Here is a 21,155-nt window from a genome sequence, read left to right as displayed (position 1 = left end):
GGGTTGTAAAACACAATAGTTTATCATTGGGTTGTCAAGATACCACTTGCTTCCCATCTGCCCCCTGCCAAAATACCCACACGCTTTCTCCTAACAACTTTTATTCCCATGGCTCAGGCAATCCCTAAGCCTGAAAGAAAATAAACTAACAGCAGAATCCTGGTCTGAGAAACTTCCTGAAGAATAGACCAGATGATAGGAAAAGTCGGTTTAATTATATTTATAACCTCTCTTACTTTCATGAATGGGAATCACCAGGCTACTTAAAGTTTGCTTAAATTATTACAGAAGGAAATTAAAAACCATTTGTAGAATGGGGGAGATTTGGTTTTCTGACAAAAAGGACTGCCATGTGAATAACAATGTAGATGTTTTCTCTAGAGAGGACTGGTAGTTAGGAATTAGAGGAAATAAGAGCCTTCAAACACCTACTGCTGATTAGCAATGAACAGGGCTTCCATGGTGGGAAGCAGTTTGGGGGCAAATACCAAATTTTCAGTTATATAACATAGTACATTTCCATTTGTTAACATTCTAGGCTTTTGTTGCATTGAATAACTGAATAAAAGCTTTCTCAACTCAGAAAAAATTAGAACTGACTTCAGAGCCTGTGCTTTCAAAGAGCAGTTTGCATCAGACAATTTATACGTTCAGTCAGTTCAGTTCAGTCGCTCAGTCGTGTCCGACTCTTTGAGACCCCATGAATTACAGCACGCCACGCCTCCCTGTCCATCACCAACTCCGGGAGTTGGTCCATCACCAACTCAAACTCACGTCCATCGAGTCAGTGATGCCATCCAGCCATCTCATCCTCTGTCGTCCCCTTCTCCTCCTGGCCCCAATCCCTCCCAGCATCAGAGTCTTTTCCAATGAGTCAACTCTTCGCATGAGGTGGCCAAAGTACTGGAGTTTCAGCTTTAGTATCACTCCTTCCAAAGAACACCCAGGATCCATCTCCTTTAGAATGGACTGGTTGGATCTCCTTGTAGTCCAAGGGACTCTCAAGAGTCTTGTCCAACACCACAGTTCAAAAGCCTCAATTCTTCAGCGCTCAGCTTTCTTCACAGTCCAACTCTCACATCTATACGTGACTACTGGAAAAACCATAGCCTTGACTAGACGGACCTTTGTTGGCAAAGTAATGTCTCTGCTTTTGAATATGCTATCTAGCTTGGTCATAACTTTCCTTCCAAGGAGTAAGCATCTTTTAATTTCATGGCTGCAGTCACCATCTGCAGTGATTTTGGAGCCCCAAAAAATAAAGTCTGACACTGTTTCCACTGTTTCCCCATCTATTTGCCATGAAGTGATGGGACCAGATGCCATGATCTTAGTTTTCTCAATGTTAAGCTTTAAGCCAACTTTTTTACTCTCCTCTTTCATTTTCATCAAGAGGCTTTTGAGTTCCTCTTCACTTTCTGCCATAAGGGTGATGTCATTTGCATATCTGAGGTTATTGATATTTCTCCCAGCAATCTTGATTCCAGCTTGTGCTTCTTCCAGCCCAGCGTTTCTCATGATGTACTCTGTATATAAGTTAAATAAGCAGGGTGACAATATACAGCCTTGATGTACTCCTTTTCCTATTTGGAACCAATCTGTTGTTCCATGTCCAGTTTGAACTGTTGCTTCCTGACCTGTATACAGGTTTCTCAAGAGGCAGTTACATGCCCCCAAAGTTGTCATCATACTCCAAGGATGGTCAAATGGATCTCTATAAAGCCATTAACAGGACTTCCCTGGCAGTCCAGTATGCTTAAGACTCCAGGCATCCACTGCAGGGAGCATAAGTTTGATTCCTGGTCTGGGAACTAAGATTCCTAATGCTGTGTGTCATGGCCAAAAAAAAATTTTAAGTAATAATAAAATTAAACAACTAATTAGGAAATGTATCTCTTGCCTCTACAGTAGAGAAAATGTAATTTTGGAAGATTCTCAGTGGAGGGAGGTTTTTATCCATTGATATGTAAGTTGACAGAAAAAAATAACACTAGGAAGCAGATGGACAAGTCATTTGTTTTCTCAATCTCAAATGGAAGTAACAAATTACTATAATGTAAAGGAAAAAAGGAAAGAGTAACATAAATGATGCAAGATATTAATAATATTCAATATTTATCCACTGTAGCACCCTGATGCATTATGGGGAAAAAATAACAAAACATTGGGACACATCCATTGAACCCTCAATTTTATACTCTCAGAGGTAACTGAGGAAATATAAGCAAACAGATGATCTAACATGTCTTCTGTTAGATGTATGTTGTGACAGAGACATAGCAATGGAGATTGTACCTGTGGGTCTTAGTTGCTTTGGGGGAGGAATTAGCAAAGGATCTGTCAACTGGAAAAAAAAAAAAAACACTGTGAGAGTTGCAAATTAAGTTTTATCTAGGGAAAAATGAGGACCGTAGCCCACAGACAGCCTCTCAGATAACTCCAAGGAACTGCTCCAGAGAGGTAGGGGAAAGTCAGTATGTACGTGATTTTAGTGAAGGGGGATACATGCAGTCAGGCGCACATTTTGACAGAAGGCTGCTGCTAGTCACAAGGAGCAGATGTCTCCTTTAATGATTTTAGTGCTCTTCTAGATATGAGAAGATATAAGAAATTGAGTTCATAAAATCTCCTGAAAATGGATATCTAAGCCCTGTCCTACCAGTTTTTCCCAGAGCACAGAGTGCCTCGTTCCTGATTGTAGTGGGAATTTCTAATAATGTACTTTCACAGCCTTGAGAAATTCCACAGAAATAGCACCTGGAAAAACAGCATATATCAAGAAACTGTGTTAATGATTGTCTTTCATGTTTTTCTTAAGAATAATCTCCTTGTTACAAACCCCAAGGCCAGACCCAGAAGGGAGTATGACTTCGAGCATGGACCTTGGAACACTGGGTCAGCATTAGGCATGAACACTGCCTACGCACTTGCTGATTGCTCCTGAGACTATCCTAGAAGGGAACGATCTGGGGTATAAACAAGGAGATCTGGACTATGTCGAGGTAGTGTCTTGGGAAAGATAGAGCAAAGAAAGTTTTGTAGTCTGTAATTAGAAATAAAAGCTGGACTCACGGTGGACTCTCAACCTCAGTACAATAGAGGCTGCAGGTCCCCTGACCCATTGCACCAGATCACCAGATTTTGTGTTCTGTTTTCATTCTTGTCGCTCGCTCCCGGACCTTTAGGGCAACACCTGATCTCCACCCTGAACTCCTTTCAGGGTGTGCTGAAGGTCAGCAATTGCAGTGACAAGTGACTCCATTATTGTAGAACCAGATGGCAAGCATCAGTTTTAGCTGGCAGTTCGTAAGGAAAGGAGCCACGCTTTTTTTTTTTTTTGGTAAATAACCAGATGGTAAATATTTTAGGCTCTGCTATAGTCCCTGTCACACCTACTCAACTCTGCCATTATAACTAGCATGAGAATGTCCATAAAGCATTATTTATCAAAAAATCACAAAACAAAATGTAGTGTAGAATTTAAGTCCATTTTTGCAAACACACACATACAAGTCAACAGACATAAATTTGTTTATGAAGCACTTACTATAAGCCATGAAATTAAAAGAGGCTTGCTCCGTGGAAGAAAAGCTATGACCAACCTAGACAGCATGTTAAAAAGCAGAAACATCACTTTGCCAACAAAGGTCCGTATAGTCAAAGCTATGATTCTTCCAGTAGTCATGTACAGATGTGAGAGCTGGACCATAAAGAATGCTGAGTGCCAAAGAACTGGTGCTTTCAAACTGTGATGCTGGAGAAGACTCTTGAGAGTCCCTTGGACAGCAGGGAGATCAAACCAGTCAATCCTAAAGGAAATCAACCCTGAATGTTCATTGGGAGGACTGATGCTGAAGCTCTAATACTTTGGCCACCTGATGTGAAGAACCAACTCATTTGAAAAGACCCTAATGCTGGGAACAACTGAGGGCAGGAGGAAAACGGGGTGACAGAGAAGGAGATGGTTTGATGGCATTATCGACTCAAAGGACATGAATTTGTGTAAACTCCGGGAGATGGTGAAGGATAGGGAAGCCTGGCATGCTGCAGTTCATGGGGTCAAAAAAAGTCGGACATGACTTAGCAACTGAACAACAACACACTACTGCCATGGAGAACAGGACAGCATCCAGACCCTCATGATGGAGTGTACATGTGGTAAAGGGTTAGCAGTGTTTTTTTTCCTGTCGGTTACAATGATCATATTTTACTTTCTTAATTAAAAAAGTAATAAAGCCATTATCCTTCTCAAATATTTGAACCTTTTTTTTTAGTTATAAACATTATGAATTAGAAATAGATAAAGAAGATGGATAGAAAGATGCTTTCCTTAAAAAAACAGAGATTGAGAGGGAGAAATTAAACCTTTTACATTTCTCTCATGATTTCCTGGGCTTTCCCCAATAGCTCAGCGGTAAAGAATCTACCAGCAATGCAGGAGACTCAGGCTCGATCCCTGGGTCAGGAAGATTGCCTGGAGGAGGAAATAGCAACTCACTCCATTATTCTTGCCTGGAGAATCCCATGGACAGAGGAGCCTGGTGGGCTACAGTCCACAGGATCACCAAGAGTCAGACAAGACTAAACGCACAACAACATTTCATGATTTTTCTAGTTTCTCATGACCCAGTTGGGGCTTCCCTGGTGGCTCAGATGGTAAAGAATCTGCCTGCAATGAAGGAGACCTGGGTTCAATCCCTAGGTTGGGAAGATCCCCTGGAAAAAGGAATGGCAAACCACTCCAGTATTCTTGCCTAGAGAATCCCATGGACAGAGGAGCCTAGCAAACTATAGTCCAATGTGAGATTTTCAATGATAATTTTTCAAAGAAAATTTTTACATTTGCAACTTCTTTTTAAGGAGAGTTTACTGACCTTTTAAAATATTTATTTCATTTATCGGGCTCTATCAGGTCTTAGTTATGGCTTGTGGGGTCTCTCATTGTGTACAGTTAGTTGCTTCTCAGCCTGTGGGATCTTAGTTTCCCCTGCTGCTGCTGCTGCTGCTAAGTCGCCAGGGATCAAACCTGTGTCCCCTGCATTGCAAGGCAGATTCTCAACCACTAGACCACCAGGGAAGTCCCTACATTTTTATCTTAACAGCAGTGAACTTGACTCTCATACAAACTGCTCACTTTTATACTGACATCCTTTCCCCTTTCTTGAGTGTTTGAATTTTATTCATGCTTTTCTATATACCTCAAGGAACCTTTTAGGATAGGTTTGCAGGTGGTTTATTCTCTGAGAAATAACATGATAGTTTTCCCTCTTAACCACTGTGGACTGGCATCTTGTAAAAGAGATTCTTGAGGCCAGCCTATAATTATTTGACCCCTTAGGAGTAATCTAGTGTATCTATTTTTTAGATCCCCACACATTTTTAGTTATGTCTAAAATGTAGATTTCTATTTCATATATTGATTCATGTATGCATGCTAAGTCGAAAGTGTTACTCACTCAGTCATGGTAGACTCTATCCTGTGGACTGTAGCCCACCAGGCTCCTCTGTCCATGGGATTCTCCAGGCAAGAATACTGGAGTGGGTAGCCATTCTCTTCTCTAGCGGATCTTCCCAAACCAGGGATCAAACCCGGATCTTTTGCATTGCAGACAGATTCTTTACAGTCTGAAACACCAGGGAAACCCCCTTGGGAGTAGTCTATTATATCTACTTTTTAGATGCTCGCAAAATTATGTCTAATATAGATATATAGATTTCTATTTCATATATGCATGCCTACATCCATTCACCTACACACACACACACACACACAAACACACACACAGAGTTTATTTTATATTTATATCTCTCTTAGAAAACATTGTGTTTTGCTTCTCTTCTTTGACTTTTTTTCCTGACCCTCAGTAACTTCCTCAGATCAATGGGTTCAACTCTGAGGTTTTTTTCTTTTATTTCAACTCTGTCCCTTCGTTTCTTCTACAATTCCTATAGTGTGGTCTCTGTGATTCCATTTGTTTCTCCTAGATTTGTCATCCTTATATTCCATTTTCTCTCATCATTTTTAATATCATTTTTTTTATTTGAGTTCTGGGTAAATGTCTTGAGTTTGTCTTCTACTCTACCCATTCAGTTTTTCACTGTATCCTATTTTCAAGATCCATCTTCCACTAATGTTTTCACTTTGGTAGTCAGGTTTTCCATCTTCAATCAGTTTTTCCTAAACTTGGATTTTTCCCCCCATTTCTGAGTGCTCACTCCAGTATCATGATGGCATTTAAAAAAATCTTTATTGTTAACATGAATCAGAAATTGTACATAGTAAATCCACTTCAGATTGTTCCTGTTGATCTTTTCTTGAGCTGCAGTCTCTTTTCTTATGTTCAGTGATTTTTCTGCTTTCTCACCCTTAGAAAAAAAGACCTGCTTGCCAATATAATGATTAATGTAAGTCGTGGCCTAAATCAGCATTCCTGATAGACCCTTCACACTTTAAAGGGAGAAGAGATTTTTTTTTATTGGAATATAATTGCTTTACAATGTTGTGTTCATTTCTGCTGTATGATGAAGGGAATCGACTATATGTATTCACATATCCTCTCCCCCTTGAACCTCCCTCCAACCCGCCCCTCTAGGTCATCACAGAGTACCAAGCTGAGCTCCCTATGCTATACAACAGCTTCCCACTAGGTTAACTGTTTCACATATGGTAGTGTATATATGCCAATCCTAATCTCCTAATTCATCCCACCCTCCTCTTCTCTGCCTTTGTCTACGTGTCTGTTCTCTCCGTCTACATTTCTATTCCTGCCCTGCAAATGGGTTCATCTGTACCATTTTTTTTATTCCACATGTATGTATTTAATATAGTATATTTGTTTTTCTCAATTTTCATGACCAAGGTCAACTGCCTGTAGGAAATGGACGAGAGATAGCTATAAGGAAACCCCCAGGGTTTTTCTCCCAACCATGAACCTCAGACATACCCTGTTCTTTCCTGTGGCCTTTGGCTGGGGAATAACCCTCCAGCATCCACTAGCCTTCCACTCTGGGGTGGGGCCTCAGTGCAGAAGCCACATTTGTACCCCATAACTAAACCTTTTTCTGCTTTGTCTCCCACAGGATCGCTCGCATGATTCGTCAGGAGAGAGGCAACGCCCTGCTGGTTGGAGTGGGAGGCACAGGAAAGCAGTCTCTTACAAGGCTCGCAGCTCATATATGTGGTTATAGATGTTTGCAGATTGAGTTGAGCCGGGGGTATAATTATGACAGTTTTCATGAGGACCTGAGGAAGCTGTACAAACTGGCTGGTGTAGAAGACAGGAATATGGTTTTCCTCTTCACAGACACCCAGGTACCCATTTAAATAACCAAAGAGCAAGAACAGGAAAGGGAAAGGCTACCCTCTCCAGTGTTCTGGCCTAGAGAATTCCAGGGACTGTATAGTCCATGGGGTCACAAAGAGTTGGACACGACTGAGTGACTTTCACACAAAAACAAGAACAGGAAAAGGACACTTGTTATAATCGCATGTGTCCTTCGAATAGCTTGTATGAATGATGTAGTTCAGGGAATCTTTCCATCTAATAACAGAGTTCTTGGACCCTATAAAATACTACTTCTTTTAACAACTATTACTTCCACCTTTAAATTCTACATAAGAAAATGTAATCAGAGGTTAAGAGCATTAAGAAGGGACTTAACTTGGAGAGGAAGGACATAGACAGCAGAAGGTGATAAACTATTTCTGTGGAGGCAAATATAAAAAAGTAATTCCCTAAGTGAGATCAATTAGAGACATATGCTTTACTCAAGAAAAGGGAAAAATAATGGCTATATTTTAGTTAAATTAACTTTAAAGTAGGATTACATCCATGTCTACCACAACCAATTTAACTGATTTTGAATTTATTCTCTAATAAAGTGGCTCAACTGCTAAAGAATCCACCTGCAATGTGGAAGACCTGGGTTTGATTCCTGGGTTGGGAAGATCCCCTGGAGAAGGGAAGGGCTACCCACTCCAGTATTCTGGCCTAGAGAATTCCATGGACTGTACAGTCCATGGGGTTACAGAGTCAGACACAACTGAGCGACTTTCACTTCACTTCACTTCATTTTCTACATTGATTACACTTGGGTATTTTAATATCAGGGAAAATAAATAACTAATAAGGACTTACTGTATAGCACAGGGAACTCTACTCAATACTCTATAATGGCCTATATGGGAAAAGAATCTAAAAAAAGAGTAGATAAGTATATGTATAACTGATTCACTTTGTTTTACATCTGAAACTAACACAACATTTTAAATCAACTATACTCCAATAAAAATTTTAATACATATATATAAATTTTTTAATTAAAATTTTCTAATAACAGAAATCAGCCAAAGAATAAATGATAAATCTTACACATAAATATTTTAACTTCATTTTAGTTTCCCAAACACTGTAAACATGACTAAGTATGATCACAAAATGGGAAAAATATTTTTAATATATGTTACACGCAGTGAGCTTGTATCTGAGTTTGTAAATACCTTTTACAAATGAGAATTGAATATGTGGCCACCACCAGCTCCCCACTGGGCCCTGGGAGCTGCACGTGGAGGCACTGCTGGGGACGTCAGTGAGCCTTGCCACCTCTGCGAACGTTCCGCAGTGTTCGAAGAGTGCACATGCAGTTGATCCTGTGGATCCCAGTAGCCAGAGTGGAAGAGACATGACCTTCACATACCACATGCCCCCATATTTGATGCCCTGCCTCCTAGACCTGGAGTCTAACACCCCAGTGTGCCCCAAGCTACAGGTAAAAGTCTCCCCTTACTAAAATCATCCCATGAAATCTGAAAGAAGTGATTGCTTCTTCGAATGCACTGACACTACTTAAGTCTACAGGGATTGCGAAGAATCGGGGGAATGTAACTCCACAGTAAACCTCCTATAACTGGCCCCAAGAAATGGAGATCCACAAGTTGGCCCACAAAGAATTCAAAATAATCATTCTAAAGATTCTCTGAGAGTCACAAGAGAACACAGATAAACAATTTCATGACATCAGGAAAATAATGCAAGAACAAAGTGACAGCAAGTGACATCACCAAGATGGCCATATAGCTCAGTCCCCACTTTGCTCCGCCCCACAAGAACAACTAACAGTTATTCATGGATAAGACATGGAGAAAGTCCTAGAACATGAGGGTGAAGCTGAAGCATACCCCTGTGCCACAGAAACTGAGACAGACCATGTTAGAAGGATAAGAGGAGCAGTTACACACTGACCACACTGCCCTACCCCCAGGCCATCACAGCACCACATTAAGAGGTCTCTCCCGAGCCTACCAGTTCCTCCAGTGGAAAGAAAGAGGCCAGGATGGACATCCTGCTCCCCAATGTTCTGGGCCACACTGGGGTTTCACTCCAGTCTCAAATCACAGAGATGGTGAGAGACTCTGCAGCACTTGACCCCTAGGAATCCAGTTGTGTTATAGAAGGCCTGAGGATATAATAGCCAGCACTCTGATCATGACAGACCAAGTTCTTACCCTCAGCACCCAAGTAGTGGTCCAAGCCAGCAGCTTTACTCATCTGCAAAGTCAGTCTGACCAAGGAGCTCAGCAGATGCAGATCTGCCTGATTCGAAGTCCTCAAAGGAAGTGCCTTGCCAGCCCTAGAGCCTGGTCAGGCCCCCCACTCACCCAGGCAGGGGAACTGAGTCACACCCTGCTCTCTGCTGAGTGTAGCTCTTGGCCCTTCCCAGCCAAAGAACCTGACCAGAACACCTGGAAAACTGTGTAGCCCAGCAGTGCTTAGGAGAGTCTGGCAGGAAGAGCAGATCACCCACACAGCAAAGCCAGTGACCCACTCAGCCAGGCAGGATGGCTAGAGTCAAGACCACAGACATCCTTGCACATGAAGCCAGTTATTCCACTCTGCCACGACAGGAAAGCTAATTCCTAGCCCCACCTACTGCTAAGTATAGTACCCAGTTCTGATAGTCTAGGAAACCTGATCAGAGAACCCAGGCAATCACTAAGTTCATCCTATAATCAGCAAGTTCATCCTTGCTCATTCAAAACCAAGCCGGAAGTCCTGTCCAACTGTTCTCAGCCAGTAGCATCACCCATGACCTCAGAGCTTAGGCATTGTCCTCACCCCAAAATAGACACTGATAGCAAGTCCCACGGGCTCAAAGACGTTACCAGTTGACATGTCCAGAAACGCAAACTGAGCTGACTGGCCAAGAACAATCTCTGCCAAAGTGAACCAGTAAAATCTGGAAGGGGACATCGTTTACTCTTCTTCTGGAATTTTATCTCATTCCTGGAAATGGCAGTCCACTCCAGTATTTCTGCCTGGAGAATCCCATGACTAAAGGAGCCTCGTGGGCTACAGCCCATGGGGTCACAAAGAGTCAGACAGGACTGAGCTTCTAACACTTTCACTTTTCTTTTATTTGCAACATACTCTTCTGTTGCCTCATTTTGCCTAATTCTGTTTTTATTTCTATGCACTAAGTAGGTCATTCTCATTCATCATTGCTCTGTAAATAGTTGTAATTTTGGTGTCCCCGTGGGAGGAGGTGAGCTCAGGGTTATCCTGCTTTAACATCTTGGCTACTTCCCAAGATTGTTGTAGTTGTTCAGTTGCCAAGTTGTGTCTGACTTTTGCAACCCCATGAACTACAGCATGCCAGGCTTCCCTGTCCTTCACTCTCTCCTGGAGTTTACTCAGATTCATGTCCATAGAGTCAGTGCCATCCAACCATCTCATTCTCTGTCGCCCCCTTCTCCTCCTGCCCTCAATCTTTCTCCCAGCATCATGGTTTTTTTCCAATGAATCAGCTCTTGGCATCAGATGGCCAAAGTATTGGAGCTTCAGCATCAGTTCTTCCAGTAAATACTCAGGGTTGATTTCCTTTAGTATTGACTGGTTTGATCCCCCAAGGTTATCTTCTTTTAAAGATAAAATTAACTCAGTGTGAATTTTAGATCATATATTTGCTTTATAATGTATAGGAAGTAAATGTAAAATGGTTGACTAACTTATAATGACCACTCTGCTTTCTTCTACAGATTGTAGTGGAAGAGTTTCTAGAAGATATAAATAACATTCTGAACTCAGGTGAAGTGCCTAATTTATTTGAAAAGGATGAACTGGAGCAGGTTTTAGCAGCCACCAGACCAAGAGCAAAAGAAGTAGGAATTTCCGAGGGAAATAGAGATGAGGTAGGACGTGTCAAAATGGTAATAAGATTTTGGAAAAGAAAAAGTTGTCTCAGCCTTTTTCCAGTCATCCACAAACCCTTTTAAGCAGTCCATGGATAGAATTTTTTCAACGTAATTTGTTTTTAATCCTATGTACTTTATTTCCTACATTTAAAGCATTGGTTCATGAGACTTCCAGAGATGATTAGGGAAAGCCAAAACAGAATCCCTACTACCTACAGAGGGTCATGCTGCTGCTGCTGCTAAGTCGCTTCCGTCGTAGCCAACTCTGTGTGACCCCAGAGACGGAAGCCCACCAGGCTCCCCCGTCCCTGGGATTCTCCAGGCAAGAACACTGGAGTGGGTTGCCATTTCCTTCTCCAATGCATGAAAGTGAAAAGTGAAGGTGAGAGAGTTTGGAAAGATGGCGGAGGAGTAGGACGGGGAGAACACTTTCTCCCCCACAAATTCATCAAAAGAGCATTTAAACGTCGAGTAAATTCCACAAAACAACTTCTGAATGCCGGCAGAGGACATCAGGCACCCAGAAAAGCAACCCAACTCTTCGAAAGGAGGAGCTCATCAAATGCCTCCATACCGACACTGAAACCAAGCACCACACAAGGGCCAATAAGTTCCAGGGCAAGACATACCAAGCAAATTCTCCAGCAACAAAGGAACACAGCCCTGAGCTTCAAGATACAGGCTGCCCAAAGTCACCCCAAAACTATAGACATCTCATAACTCATTACTGGACATTTCATTGCACTCCAGAGAGAAGAAATACAGCTCCACCCACCAGAACACCGACACAAGCTTCCCTAACCAGGAAACCTTGACAAGCCACCTGTACAAACCCACACACAGCGAGGAAACACCACAATAAAGAGAACTCCACAAACTGCCAGAATACAGAAAGGACACCCCAAACTCAGCAATTTAAACAAGATGAAGAGACAGAGGAATACTCAGCAGATAAAGGAACAGGATAAATGCCCACCAAACCAAACAAAAGAGGAAGAGATAGGGAATCTACCTGATAAAGAATTCCAAATAATGATAGTGAAATTGATCCAAAATCTTGAAACTAAAATGGAATCACAGATAAATAGCCTGGAGACAAGGATTGAGAAGATGCAAGAAAGGTTTAACAAGGACCTAGAAGAAATAAAAAAGAGTCAATATATAATGAATAATGCAATAAGTGAAATTAAAAACACTCTGGAGGCAACAAATAGTAGAATAACAGAGGCAGAAGACAGGATTAGTGAATTAGAAGATAGAATGGTAGAAATAAATGAATCAGAGAGGATAAAAGAAAAACGAATTAAAAGAAATGAGGACAATCTCAGAGACCTCCAGGACAATATTAAACGCTACAACATTCGAATCATAGGGGTTCCAGAAGAAGAAGACAAAAAGAAAGACCATGAGAAAATACTTGAGGAGATAATAGTGGAAAACTTCCCTAAAATGGGGAAGGAAATAATCACCCAAGTCCAAGAAACCCAGAGAGTACCAAACAGGATAAACCCAAGGAGAAACACCCCAAGACACATATTAATCAAATTAACAAAGATCAAACACAAAGAACAAATATTAAAAGCAGCAAGGGAAAAACAACAAATAACACACAAGGGAATTCCCATAAGGATAACAGCGGATCTTTCAATAGAAACTCTTCAAGCCAGGAGGGAATGGCAAGACATACTTAAAATGATGAAAGAAAATAACCTACAGCCCAGATTATTGTACCCAGCAAGGATCTCATTCAAGTATGAAGGAGAAATCAAAAGCTTTTCAGACAAGCAAAAGCTGAGAGAATTCTGCACCACCAAACCAGCTCTCCAACAAATACTAAAGGATATTCTATAGACAGGAAACACAAAAACGGTGTATAAACTCGAACCCAAAACAATAAAGTAAATGGCAACGGGAACATACTTATCAGTAATTACCTTAAACGTAAATGGGTTGAATGCCCCAACCAAAAGACAAAGACTGGCTGAATGGATACAAAAACAAGACCCCTACATATGTTGTCTACAAGAGACCCACCTCAAAACAGGGGACACATACAGACTGAAAGTGAAGGGCTGGAAAAAGATTTTCCATGCAAATAGGGACCAAAAGAAAGCAGGAGTAGCAATACTCATATCAGATAAAATAGACTTTAAAACAAAGGCTGTGAAAAGAGACAAAGAAGGTCACTACATAATGATCAAAGGATCAATCCAAGAAGAAGATATAACAATTATAAATATATATGCACCCAACACGGGAGCACCACAGTACGTAAGACAAATGCTAACAAGTATGAAAGGAGAAATTAACAATAACACAATAATAGTGGGAGACTTTAATACCCCACTTACACCTATGGATAGATCAACTAAACAGAAAATTAACAAGGAAACACAAACTTTAAACGATACAATAGACCAGTTAGACCTAATTGATATCTATAGGACATTTCATCCCAAAACAATGAATTTCACCTTTTTCTCAAGCGCACATGGAACCTTCTCCAGGATAGATCACATCCTGGGCCATAAAGCTAGCCTTGGTAAATTCAAAAAGATAGAAATCATTCCAAGCATTTTTTCTGACCACAATGCAGTAAGATTAGATCTCAATTACAGGAGAAAAACTATTAAAAATTCCAACATATGGAGGCTGAACAACACGCTGCTGAATAACCAACAAATCACAGAAGAAATCAAAAAAGAAATCAAAATTTGCATAGAAACGAATGAAAATGAAAACACAACAACCCAAAACCTGTGGGACACGGTAAAAGCAGTCCTAAGGGGAAAGTTCATAGCAATACAGGCACACCTCAAGAAACAAGAAAAAAGTCAAATAAATAACCTAACTCTACACCTAAAGCAACTAGAAGAGGAAGAAATGAAGAACCCCAGGGTTAGTAGAAGGAAAGAAATCTTAAAAATTAGAGCAGAAATAAATGCAAAAGAAACAAAAGAGACCATAGCAAAAATCAACAAAACCAAAAGCTGGTTCTTTGAAAGGATAAATAAAATTGACAAACCATTAGCCAGACTCATCAAGAAACAAAGGGAGAAAAATCAAATCAACAAAATTAGAAACGAAAATGGAGAGATCACAACAGACAACACAGAAATACAAAGGATCATAAGAGACTACTATCAACAATTATATGCCAATAAAATGGACAACGTGGAAGAAATGGACAAATTCTTAGAAAAGTACAACTTTCCAAAACTGGACCAGGAAGAAATAGAAAATCTTAACAGACCCATCACAAGCATGGAAATTGAAACTGTAATCAAAAATCTTCCAGCAAACAAAAGCCCCGGTCCAGACGGCTTCACAGCTGAATTCTACCAAAAATTTAGAGAAGAGCTAACACCTATCCTGCTCAAACTCTTCCAGAAAATTGCAGAGGAAAGTAAACTTCCAAACTCATTCTATGAGGCCACCATCACCCTAATACCAAAACCTGACAAAGATCCCACAAAAAAAGAAAACTACAGGCCAATATCACTGATGAACATAGATGCAAAAATCCTTAACAAAATTCTAGCAATCAGAATCCAACAACACATTAAAAAGATCATACACCATGATCAAGTGGGCTTTATCCCAGGGATGCAAGGATTCTTCAATATCCGCAAATCAATCAATGTAATACACCACATTAACAAATTGAAAAATAAAAACCATATGATTATCTCAATAGATGCAGAGAAAGCCTTTGACAAAATTCAACATCCATTTATGATAAAAACTCTCCAGAAAGCAGGAATAGAAGGAACATACCTCAACATAATAAAAGCTATATATGACAAACCCACTGCAAACATTATCCTCAATGGTGAAAAATTGAAAGCATTTCCTCTAAAGTCAGGAACAAGACAAGGGTGCCCACTTTCACCATTACTATTCAACATAGTTTTGGAAGTTTTGGCCACAGCAGTCAGAGCAGAAAAAGAAATAAAAGGAATCCAAATTGGAAAAGAAGAAGTAAAACTCTCACTATTTGCAGATGACATGATCCTCTACATAGAAAACCCTAAAGAGTCCACCAGAAAATTACTAGAAATAATCAATGACTACAGTAAAGTTGCAGGATATAAAATCAACACACAGAAATCCCTTGCATTCCTATACACTAATAATGAGAAAACAGAAAGAGAAATTAAGGAAACAATTCCATTCACCATTGCAACAGAAAGAATAAAATACTTAGGAATATCTACCTAAAGGAACTAAAGACCTATATATAGAAAACTATAAAACACTGGTGAAAGAAATCAAAGAGGACACTAATAGATGGAGAAATATACCATGTTCATGGATTGGAAGAATCAATATAGTGAAAATGAGTATACTACCCAAAGCAATTTATAGATTCAACGCAATCCCTATCAAGCTACCAACAGTATTCTTCACAGAGCTAGAATAAATAATTTCACAATTTGTATGGAAATACAAAAAACCTCGACTAGCCAAAGCGATCTTGAGAAAGAAGAATGGAACTGGAGGAATCAACCTACCTGACTTCAGGCTCTACTACAAAGCCACAGTTATCAAGACAGTATGGTACTGGCACAAAGACAGAAATATTGATCAATGGAATAAAATAGAAAGCCCAGAGATAAATCCACGCACATATGGACACCTTATCTTCGACAAAGGAGGCAAGAATATACAATGGATTAAAGACAATCTCTTTAACAAGTGGTGCTGGGAAATCTGGTCAACCACTTGTAAAAGAATGAAACTGGACCACTTTCTAACACCATACACAAAAATAAACTCAAAATGGATTAAAGATCTAAATGTAAGACCAGAAACTATAAAACTCCTAGAGGAGAACATAGGCAAAACACTCTCCGACATACATCACAGCAGGATCCTCTATGACCCACCTCCCAGAATATTAGAAATAAAAGCAAAAATAAACAAATGGGACCTAATTAACCTTAAAAGCTTCTGCACATCAAAGGAAACTATTAGCAAGGTGAAAAGACAGCCTTCAGAATGGGAGAAAATAGTAGCAAATGAAGCAACTGACAAACAACTAATCTCAAAAATATACAAGCAACTCCTACAGCTCAACTCCAGAAAAATAAACGACCCAATCAAAAAATGGGCCAAAGAACTAAATAGACATTTCTCCAAAAAAGACATACAGATGGCTAACAAACACATGAAAAGATGCTCAACATCACTCATTATCAGAGAAATGCAAATCAAAACCACTATGAGGTACCATTTCACACCAGTCAGAATGGCTGCGATCCAAAAGTCTACAAATAATAAATGCTGGAGAGGGTGTGGAGAAAAGGGAACCCTCTTACACTGTTGGTGGGAATGCAAACTAGTACAGCCACTATGGAGAACAGTGTGGAGATTCCTTAAAAAACTGGAAATAGAACTGCCTTATGATCCAGCAACCCCACTGCTGGGCATACACACTGAGGAAACCAGAAGGGAAAGAGACACGTGTACCCCAATGTTCATCGCAGCACTGTTTATAATAGCCAAGACATGGAAGCAACCTAGATGTCCATCAGCAGATGAATGGATAAGAAAGCGGTGGTACATATACACAATGGAGTATTACTCAGCCATTAAAAAGAATACATTTGAATCAGTTCTAATGAGGTGGATGAAACTGGAGCCTATTATACAGAGTGAAGTAAGCCAGAAGGAAAAACATAAATACAGTATTCTAACGCATATATATGGAATTTAGAAAGATGGTAACAATAACCCTGTGTACGAGACAGCAAAAGAGACACTGATGTATAGAACAGTCTTATGGACTCTGTGGGAGAGGGAGAGGGTGGGAAGATTTGGGAGAATGACATTGTAACATGTAAAATATCATGTAAGAAACGAGTTGCCAGTCCAGGTTCAATGCACGATACTGGATGCTTGGGGCTAGAGCACTGGGACGACCCAGAGGGATGGTATGGGGAGGGAGGAGGGAGGAGGGTTCAGGATGGGGAACACATGTATACCTATGGTGGATTCATTTTGATGTTTGGCAAAACTAATACAATTATGTAAAGTTTAAAAATAAAATAAAATTTTAAAAAAAAAAAAAAAGTGAAGGTGAAGTCACTCAGTTGTGTCCGACTCCTAGTGACCCCATGAACTGCAGCCTATCAGGCTCCTCCGTCCATGGGATTTGCCAGGCAAGAGTACTGGAGTGGGTTGCCATTGCCTTCTCCACAGAGGGTCATAGTCCTATTTAAACTGGAAAACTTCTCTTATCCTTCTTTAATACAAGTTTATTTCACACACCCCCAGTGCCCTGCCTGAGGAGTTCAGTGCTTTTGACTCCGTGTCCTGTCAGCAAGAGGCGTCCCAGGTGACTCAGTGGTAAAGAATCCTCCTGAAAATGCAGCAGACTCACGTTCAATCCCTGGGTCCATCATGAAGATCCCCTAGAGAAGGAAATGGCAACCCACTGCAGTATTCTCGACTGGGAAACCCCATGGGCAGAGAAGCTTGGCAGGCTATAGTCCATGGGGTCGCAAAAAGAATTGCACATGACTTCACAACTAAACAACAACAATAGCCTATCAGCAGAATAATGAAATGCATTCTCTTTCTCTCTCTTACACACACACGCACAAAACACAGCTGCGGTCCACTCTCATTTCTCCAACATTGTGCTAGATTCTCTAAGCCACTGTTTGTCTATCCCAGGTCTTTCTCTTCTTTCTGCATCTTATCTTTTTTGGCCACTCTTTCTCATATTGTCTCTTCTGTGTCCTTTCATGAGAATTCCCTCCACTGCTAGGTCAGGACTTATGGGCACAGACAACTATTATAAGCAGAAGTGGCTTTAACATTGGAAGGGCTAAACAAAGGGATGCCATGCTGAATTCCTTGGAATGATTATGAAATGACACTGTAGAAGTCAACAGTCAGGGACACTGCTGTGTCTGCCACAGTCATTCTGCTGAGCCAGGAAGCCTCTACCCCAGAATGCTCCTGCTTCAGCTCCCAAGCCGTGTGTCCCCCACCATGTTGGGAGCAGCTGAAGTAAGGAGCCACATCCAGGGATAGTGACAGGAGGTCCATGCCATTTCTGCTGGGCTCTGCACCTGCAAAAATACTTGCCCTGCCCCGTGTCTCTCTCTCCCAGTGGTCTTCTACCTCAAAGCAAAATTTTGTATGAACACACCTCTCCACTTTATTCAAGGGGTCTCTCAAATCCACTGATGAAGAGTGCTCATCTCACATCCCAAACCCAACTTGCAACAGAGTCTGAAAATTTTCATTTAATCTTTTGAGTCTGCATGAGAAGAAGGGACTTGGAATGGGATGTTAAAACAATTCACGCGTCCACTCCACAAACTTTTTAAATTTGGTATTGGTAGAGTCAGATGCATTAGCCAGCACTTCTTTTCATCATGGGTTCAGCCTTATTCTAAATTGAAAGTATCTTTCTTTTTGTCAGGTGTTTCAGTATTTCATCAGCAGAGTCCGTCAGAAGCTGCACATTGTGCTCTGCATGAGCCCCGTTGGGGAGGCCTTCCGGTCCCGATGCCGGATGTTTCCATCCCTTGTGAACTGCTGCACCATTGACTGGTTTGTCCAGGTCAGTAACATCACAACATATCTCTTTAAGAAGTTGGACTTGCTTGACTTTAATTTTTTTTTATTAAAGTGTAATTGATTTACAGTGTTTCAGGTGTAGAGCAAAGTGATTCAGTTACATATATATTCAGTTATACATATGTACACATGTATATATATATTGGATTATTTTCCATTTAGGTTATTACAAAATATTGAATACAATTCCCTGTGCTATACAGTAGGTCCTTGTTGTTTATCTGTTTTATATATGTGAAAGTGTTAGTCACTCAATGGTGTCCAACTCTACAACCCCATGGACTGTAGCCCACCAGACTCCTTTGTCCATGCTATTCTCCAGGCAAGAACACTGGAGTGGGTGGCCATTCCCTTCTCCAGGAGATCTTTCCGACCCAGGGATTGAACCCCAGTCTCCTGCCTTAAGGGAAGATTCTCTACCATCTGCTGCTGCTGCTGCTAAGTCGCTTCAGTCGTGTTCGACTCTGTGCGACCCCATAGACGGCAGCCCACCATCTGAGCCACCTATATATAATTGTATGCATATGTTAATCCCAAATTCTCAATTTACCCCTGCGCCCACCTCTCCCCTTTAGTAACCACAAGTTTGTTTACTACGTCTGTGAGTCTGTTTCTGTTTTGTAAGTTCATTTGTATCATTTTTTTAGATTCCACATATAAGTGCTATCATATGATATTTGTCTTTCTCTGTCCACCTTCACTCAGTATGATAATCTCTAGGTCTATGCATGCTGCTTTTAAATGGCAATGTTTCATTCTATTTTATAGCTGATTAGTATTCCATTGTATATATGTGCATATGTGTGTGTATGTATGTGTATATCACATCTTCTTTATCCATTTATCTGTATATGGACAATTAGGCCACTTCCATGTCCTGGCTATTGTAAATAGTACTGCTGTGAACATTGGGGGCCGTGTATCTTTTCGAATTAGAGTTTTTATCTTTTTCAGGTATGTGTCTGAAGTTGCTTGATTTTAAAAAGGTAACACCCTGTCCACTAAGAACTCAAGGGTACTTACATTAGCTTCAAAACCCACTGGAAATTTACTCACATACAAGTGTTGACAATGACAATCATTAAACAAACACAAATAGAATTTATAAAGAAGAGGAAACTATTAAATTTGTCAATGTAGAGGTTATCAGTGATCTTGACAAGAGTTATTTCAATGGAGTGATGGGGGAGATGATGCTGTGAAAGTGCTGCACTTAATATGCCAGCAAATATGGAAAACTCAGTAGTGGCCACAGGACTGGAAAAGGTCAGTTTTCATTCCAATCCCAAGGAAAGGCAATGCCAAAGAATGCTCAAACTACCACACAATTGCACTCATCTCACACACTAGTAAAGTAATGCTCAAAATTCTCCAAGCCAGGCTTCAGCAATATGTGAAGTGTGAACTTCCAGATGTTCAAGCTGGTTTTAGAGAAGGCAGGGGAACAAGAGATCAAATTGCCAACATCCGCTGGATCATCAAAAAAGCAAGAGAGTTCCAGAGAAACATCTATTTCTACTTTACTGACTATGCCAAAGCCTTTGACTGTGTGGATCACAATAAAATGTGGAAAATTCTGAAAGAGATGGGAATACCAGACCACCTGACCTGCCTCTTGAAAAACCTGTGTGACATGGAACAACAGACTGGTTCCAAATAGGAAAAAGAGTGCATCAAGGCTGTATTTGTCACCCTGCTTATTTAACTTATATGCAGAGTACATCATGAGAAACACTGGGCTGGAGGAAGCACAAGTTGGAATCAAGATTGCGGGGAGAAATCAATAACCTCAGATATGCAGATGACACCACCCTTATGGCAGAAAGTGAAGAAGAACTAAAGAGCCTCTTGATGAAAGTGAAAGAGGAGACTCAAAAAGTTGGCTTAAAGCTCAACATTCAGAAAACTAAGATCATGGCATCCGGTCCTAGCACTTCATGGCAGATAGATGGGGAAACAGTGGAAACAATGGCTGACTTTATTTTTCTGGGCTCCAAAATCACTGCAGATGGTGATTGCAGCCATGAAATTAAAAGACGCTTACTCCTTGGAAGGAAAGTTATGACTGACCTTTAATATGACAGCATATTAAAAAGCAGAGACATTACTTTGCCAACAAAGGTACATCTAGTTAAGGCTATGGTTTTTCCAGTGGTCATGTATGGATAGAGTTGGACTATAAAGAAAGCTGAGCACCGAAGAATTGATGCTTTTGAACTGTGGTGCTGAAGAAGACTCTTGAGAGTCCCTTGGACTGCAAGAAGATCCAACCAGTCCCTTCTAAAGGAGATCAGTCCTGGGTGTTCACTGGAAGGACTGATGTTGAAGCTGAAACTCCAATACTTTGGCCACCTGATGCGAAGAGCTG

The 21,155-nt window shown here is 40.6% G+C and overlaps 1 protein-coding gene across 4 annotated transcripts in view; it reads left to right on the top strand.

Moving 5' to 3' along the window:
• The window catches only part of DNAH6 (dynein axonemal heavy chain 6), a 278,835-nt gene that overhangs the window by 163,290 nt on the left and 94,390 nt on the right, over nt 1-21,155 (top strand). For all 4 annotated transcript variants that reach the window (XM_070798839.1, XM_070798838.1, XM_070798840.1 and 1 more), the window contains exons 46-48: nt 7,081-7,312; nt 11,036-11,188; nt 18,630-18,770. In XM_070798839.1, the coding sequence (XP_070654940.1) occupies nt 7,081-7,312; nt 11,036-11,188; nt 18,630-18,770 (526 nt within the window). The remainder of the gene's footprint in view (nt 1-7,080; nt 7,313-11,035; nt 11,189-18,629; nt 18,771-21,155) is intronic.

The sequence above is a fragment of the Bos indicus genome, chromosome 11 (genome assembly GCF_029378745.1).
Source record: "Bos indicus isolate NIAB-ARS_2022 breed Sahiwal x Tharparkar chromosome 11, NIAB-ARS_B.indTharparkar_mat_pri_1.0, whole genome shotgun sequence".
NCBI classification, from domain to species: Eukaryota; Metazoa; Chordata; class Mammalia; order Artiodactyla; family Bovidae; genus Bos; species Bos indicus.
This window is presented reverse-complemented; position numbering and strand designations above follow the sequence as displayed.